General features: G+C 38.1%; 1 protein-coding gene across 1 annotated transcript in view; it reads left to right on the top strand.

The window, feature by feature from the left end:
• Positions 1 to 6,078, top strand: part of MSH4 (mutS homolog 4) — a 92,627-nt gene that overhangs the window by 77,185 nt on the left and 9,364 nt on the right. Inside the window, exon 19 of the mRNA XM_045291737.1 lies at positions 5,308 to 5,482. Within this exon, the coding sequence (XP_045147672.1) occupies positions 5,308 to 5,482 (175 nt within the window). The remainder of the gene's footprint in view (positions 1 to 5,307; positions 5,483 to 6,078) is intronic.

Raw genomic sequence — 6,078 nt, 5'->3', positions numbered from 1 at the left:
TGAGTGGGGTGGGGATGGTTTTGTATCTATCATTGTGATCAGTTTCCCCTTTCTCCCCTCCTCTCCCTCCTTCCCTCTCCCCTCCTGATATTGCTACTCCCATTTCTGTACCTGAGGGGTTTATCTGACCTGAATTCTGTGTGTTGTGAGCTCTGGTACATGCTCTGGTCTATCCAGAACTGAAAGGCATGACTGGGGTCACGATAGTGGGTGGTGGTGAGGAAGCCTCAAAGAACCAGAGGAATCTTGTGTGTTTTATTGGTGCTGTACAGCACCCTGGTTGACACATCCATTCCTTGTGACCTTTCTGTGAGAGGATGTCCAATTGTCTACAGATGGGCATTGAGTCTCCACTCCATTCCCCCACCCCCACCCCCATTCACATTGGGTATGGTTTTGTTCTGGGTCTTAGATTCCTGATACCTGATCCCATCGTCACCTCATGATCACACAGGCTGGTGTGCTTCTTCCATGTGGGCCTGTTGCTTCTCTGCTAGATGGCTGCTTGTTTATCTTCAAGTAATTAAGACCCCAGATGCTATATCTTCTGATAGCAGGCACCATCAGCTTTCTTCACCACATTTGCTTATGCACCCATTTTGTGTTCAGTTATTGTGTAGGGAGGGTGAGCATTATAGAATGCCAGGTTGTGATGCCAGTGTTCTTGCATTGAGGGAGGGCTTGAGCGGAGCCCCCAATGTCTGTCCATTTCTTCCATGTTTTACCATATAAATATATGTACATAGGCCAATACCTGTATTTTTATGAATTAATATATTTACACAAGTGCACACCTATGTTTATACCTTTATCCACAGCTTTGTTTCCTAGATCTTTCCTCTGTTTCCTTTTACCTTTCTCATGCCCCACCATCACTCTCACCCTTCTTTTGCTTCTTAGTAATTCCTCTCAGCTAGATTGCTGTTGCTGCAACACCACTAGATCTCTATGTCCTCTTGGTAGTTGCTTTTATTTCTCTAGTTGTTCCCCTGTCTATAGCGTTCTTTGCTCACGACTTCTTTCCCCCACCTCCTCCTCCCAAGCCCCTCCAGGACTGTTAGTCCTGTTGCTTTCTCCTTGGGCTTGTTTCCCATGCCTGTCTTATATAGGTAGACAAACCAACAATAATGGAAGAGAAACAAAAAGAAAGCAAAAGATTGACTAAAAAGAGGAAAAAATAAATAACTAGCAAAAACAAACAAACAACAATACACGGCATACATGCCTACATAATTCCAGGTCTGTTCGCTGATAAGGTTGTAAATTTACAGAAGTTGCAGAAACTAATTTTTATAAAGGATAGAAACATTAAATAGGGAAGAGATATTTTCTCAACAAATGGTCTTGGTAAAATTCTGTTTTCATTTGCAGAAGAATGATTCAGGCCTACACCTCACTCATTTACAAAAAAAAGTCCACAAGATGGACTAAAGACCTAAATATAAACCCTAGAGCTATAAAAATCATCCATTAGAAATAGGGACAAACTTATGTGCCCTAATATATGGCATCAACACGTATCAAACAATGAAAAACACGCATACAGCAGAAGACAAAATAGATGGCTGGAATCTTCTAAAATTAAGACACTTGTGTGCATCAGTATACTTCATCAAAAGAGTGAAAAGAGAACCCATAGGCTGGGAGAAGGTTTTTGCAGTGATGCACAAAAACAAAGGACTAATCTCTAAAATCTGTAGAAAATTGTAACATCTCAACAAGAAAAAGACAAGTAATCTAACTAAAACATGGGCAAAGGACATGAATGGGTATTTCACTCAAGAAGACATCCGGGCAGCCAGTAAACATATGAAGAAACATTCCAGATTACTATCCATCTTAGAGATGCAAATAAAAGTATGAAATACCACCATATATCAGTGCTGACAATAAAATTTAACAAACGAACAAAATCCCAGAAAATAACCAATGTTGGAGAGGATGGGGAGAGACTGGAACCCTCGTGCAATGCTGATTGGACTGTGAGCATGTGTAACAACTTAGAAAGCTGATATGGTGCTATATTAAAGAACTGGGAACAGAAATTTCATATGTCCAACAATCCCCTTAAAGAAGTAAGAGGAATCAAATACAGATAAATGCACATCCATTTTCATCACAACGCTGTTCACAATATCAAGAAGACAGAAACAAATGCCCGTCAGTGGATGTATTAGTCTGGGTACTTTGGAGAAACAAATCCACAGCAACTCACGTATAAGAGAGAGTTTTATGCAAAGAAAATGTGCATCAGGAAAACATCCCAACCCAATGCTGCCCAAGCCCACAAGTCCAACATTAACCCATACCCAACACCAGTCCACAAAGTCCTTCACCTCACAAAACAGAGGCAATGATGCCGACTGCAGGAGGAAAGCTGAGTCAATGAATGTGTAAACATCTCAGCGCTAGCAGGGGTCTCCACACGGGTGATCCAGCACCCAGGACTGCATCGGGGTAGGTCCATGTGGCTTCTCCTTGGGGATGTCTTGTAGGAAATCCATCTTGCAAGCTGAAGCAGGGAACTGCTAAGGCAGCTGCACCTGATGCAACCATCACAAAACAAGAGACCCGATAACTAGAAAGGTGAGTTAGTTAATTGTGCCAGCCTGGCCGATAATCACATGTGGTGCTGGTTGAAAGGCGGAGTGATAAATGGGTGGTGAAGCCTCGCCTTTCGAGTTCTCGGGTCTCTTGTTTTGTGATGGTTGCATCGGGTGCAGCTGCCTTAGCAGTTCCCTGCTTCAGTTTGCAAGATGGATTTCCTACAAGGAGAAGCCGCATGGATCTATCCCGATGCAGCCCTGGGTGCTGGAGCAGCCGTGTGGAGACCCTTGCCAGTGCTGAGATGCTTACACGTTCATGGACTCAGCTTTCCTCCTGCAGTCGGCATCATTGCCTCTGTTTTGTGAGGTGGAGGACTTTGTGGACTGGTGTTGGGTCAATGGGTTAATGTTGGACTTGTGGGCATGGGCAGCATTGGGTTGGGATGTTTTCGTGATGCACCTTTTCTTTACATAAAACTCTCTCTTATACGTGAGTCGCCGTGGATTTGTTTCTCCAAAGTACCTAGACTAATACAAAAGGCGAGGTTTCACCACCCATTTATCCCTCCGCTTTTCAACCAGCACCACATGTGATTATCGGCCAGGCTGGTACAATTAACTAACTCAGTGGAATAATGAATAAATAAACTTTGGGACATATACAGAAAGTAATATTTTACATCACTAAAGAATAATGATGAAAGCACAAAGTACCTCATGTTATGGATGGATTTAGAGAATATTATGCTAAGTGAAATTAGTTAATCACAACAGGAAAAATATTGTATGAGACCGTTGTTATAGAGGGAAAAGGGATATAAATAACAAAGGCAAAAGAGAGACGGTGGAGAAATAGGCTAGAGGGTACACAGGTGTTGACTTGGGTGAAGGCTAAGAAAGTATTCCACAAGAGAGAGAAGAACAATGCAGCAGGGATGCAGCATGCAAACTCTTGGGAGGGCAGTTTATAAATAAAGTTGAATACAAAATTGATTATCTGAAATTCAAAGGCTCACTTAATTCACAATTAAAAATAAATTAAAAACAAAACAAAAAACCAACATATTGCATTAGGCAAATCTGCTACACAAGAAAGACTTCTGTGTTAAAGAGCAAAAATGTCAATTGAGAACTAAGGTACACCTGACTCAAGCCAGGGTATTTCAATTGCCTAATAGGTATATGAAAGCTAAATAATAAGGAAAACCAAATGGATGCATTTTAATTCCGATTTTAGTTAACAATATTCAAAGTTCCATGGTCTGCTAGAAGAACAAACAAATCTTTCTTGGAGAAAATACAACCAGAATGCTCCTTAGAAACAAGGATGGATGGACTTCATCTTACATCCTTTGAACATGTTATAGAACAGACTGGTCTCTGGAGAAAGACATTATGCTTAGCAAAGTAGAGGATCATCAAAAAATAGGAAGACTTCAATAAAACGGATTGACACAATGACTGCAACAATGTACTTAAGCATAATAACAATTAAGAGACTAGTGCAAGGCCAGGCAGTGTTCCGTTCTGTTGCACACTATGCTGCTATGCATCAGAGCAGACTCAATGTTAGGTTAACAATAGAAGAGTAGATATTGCAGGACCCAAATTCAATGTCTTAGGGAAGGTGATATTGTGGAATAAGGGGTAGACAAGAAAGTAAGAATAGTAGTTAGGTAAAAAACAATTTTAAGTTTAGATGGGTGAGAAAAATCAAACATGCAGGGAGTAAAAGCACAAAGATTCTTAAAAGAGTACATAGTGAAAATCTAAACCAGTAGAGTCAATAGCACACTGGGAAGAAATAAGAATTAAATTATAATATACATTAACTCATAGAGTTCATCTCCAGTGTTTATCTTTTGTATGGGATTTGTGGCACCTTGTGCTCTCCCTTAAAATACTTTTTTTGGGGGGAAATATAAAGATGGAAAAAGGAAACTAGCATTTATGATACCGAAGGATGAGCCAGGCAAAGAATTAGATGGATGGTCTTTTTAAAATCTCATGTTGATAAAGATATAGAAACTCTAGAAGAGGGACCAAAAATATAAAAACTACATACAAATATTAAACTCTAAAATAAATAAGTGAAAATAAAGACCTTTTCAGTTTCAAAAACTAAGATCTAGATGACCCATTTATTCCACTGCTTATAAACCTTGAAACTTGCTGCCACCAAGTCGACTCTGACTCAGAGACTTTCTTTAGGATTTCCAAAAATGTAAATCTTTCCCAGAGCATACAGTCTCATCATTCTCCCACTCCAACAAGTGGTGAGCGGGTTTCAACTGCAGACCTAGTGAATGACCCAATGCCTAACCCAAAGGTCAACAGGATTTGTTGTAAGGTGGGAAAGCTACTTTTAAAGTAAAGTTTTTAAAAACTTGAGAGAAATATGGTCTTGTTTGTGGATTGCCTTTTTAATAAAGTTACCTCAGTAAATAGCTTTATTTCTGGTAAGCTTAATCTTTCTATATCTTTAGATGTATTTCTTAGGATTGTATTGTATATTTGGATTTTGCAGTAATGTAGCATACACGTGCTTATTAAAACTTAGCCAAAATTTCTTTCTTTGAGTGTAAATTTTCAAAATATTTTAAAATGAATTGATCATTTAGCCTCCAAGTTATTAGTTATATTACGGTATCTCTGTCAAGTTACTTAGAAAATCAAGCCATTGTTCAGTTTTTAAAGAAAAAAATGGAATTTTCTAGTTAGTTTTTAAATGTTCATATTCAGTGTTTATTGTATGTTGCAGGCATTTACACTGTTTGCTACACATTTTCTGGAACTATGCCATATGGATATTCTGTATCCTAACGTGGAAAACATGCATTTTGAAGTTCAACATGTGAAGAATACCTCAAGAAATAAAGATGCAATCTTGTATACCTATAAACTTTCTAAGGGACTCACTGAAGAAAAAAATTACGGTATTAGATATAGAAATTATATTTATACTTTTGGACACTACATCTTCTGCTAAGAGAAATTTTCTTTTGCTCATAGGTGTCAGCCTAAGGGACTTTCCCTGTCATTCTTTGGGGTGCTTCTATGCTCTAAGCCTGTTTTTCATGGTATTTTGAACTCAATTTTTATATAGTGACCTTAATTTTATATTGTTATGAGCTATTAACTATTAGAATTAGACATTATAAAAGCCCTAGAAAGTTTTATCCCTAAAAATATAATTTAATCTATATTTATAAGTTATCTATTAAAGATTATATAGTTCCTACATACTCTTACAGGGTTCTGTATCTTTTCTCTAGGTTAAGTATACTTGATAATAATTAAATTTAAATTCTTAAGGACTTGTATTACTAAACCATATAATGTTCTTAAATCAATTAGATATTTTCTATTTTTTTAGTTTATTTAATTAATTTATTTTTTAATAGTTTTATTAGGGGCTCATACAACTCTTATCACAACCCATACATGCATCAATTGTGTAAAGCATATTTGTACATTCATTGCCCTCACCATCCTCAAAACAGTTGGACTCCACTTAAGCCCCTGGCATCAG

This window comes from Echinops telfairi, unplaced genomic scaffold (assembly GCF_000313985.2).
Source record: "Echinops telfairi isolate 266 unplaced genomic scaffold, ASM31398v2 ScPeMD7_443;HRSCAF=831, whole genome shotgun sequence".
Lineage (NCBI taxonomy): Eukaryota > Metazoa > Chordata > Mammalia > Afrosoricida > Tenrecidae > Echinops > Echinops telfairi.
The sequence above is the reverse complement of the archived record's forward strand: the minus strand, read 5'-3'. Positions and strand labels throughout refer to the sequence as shown.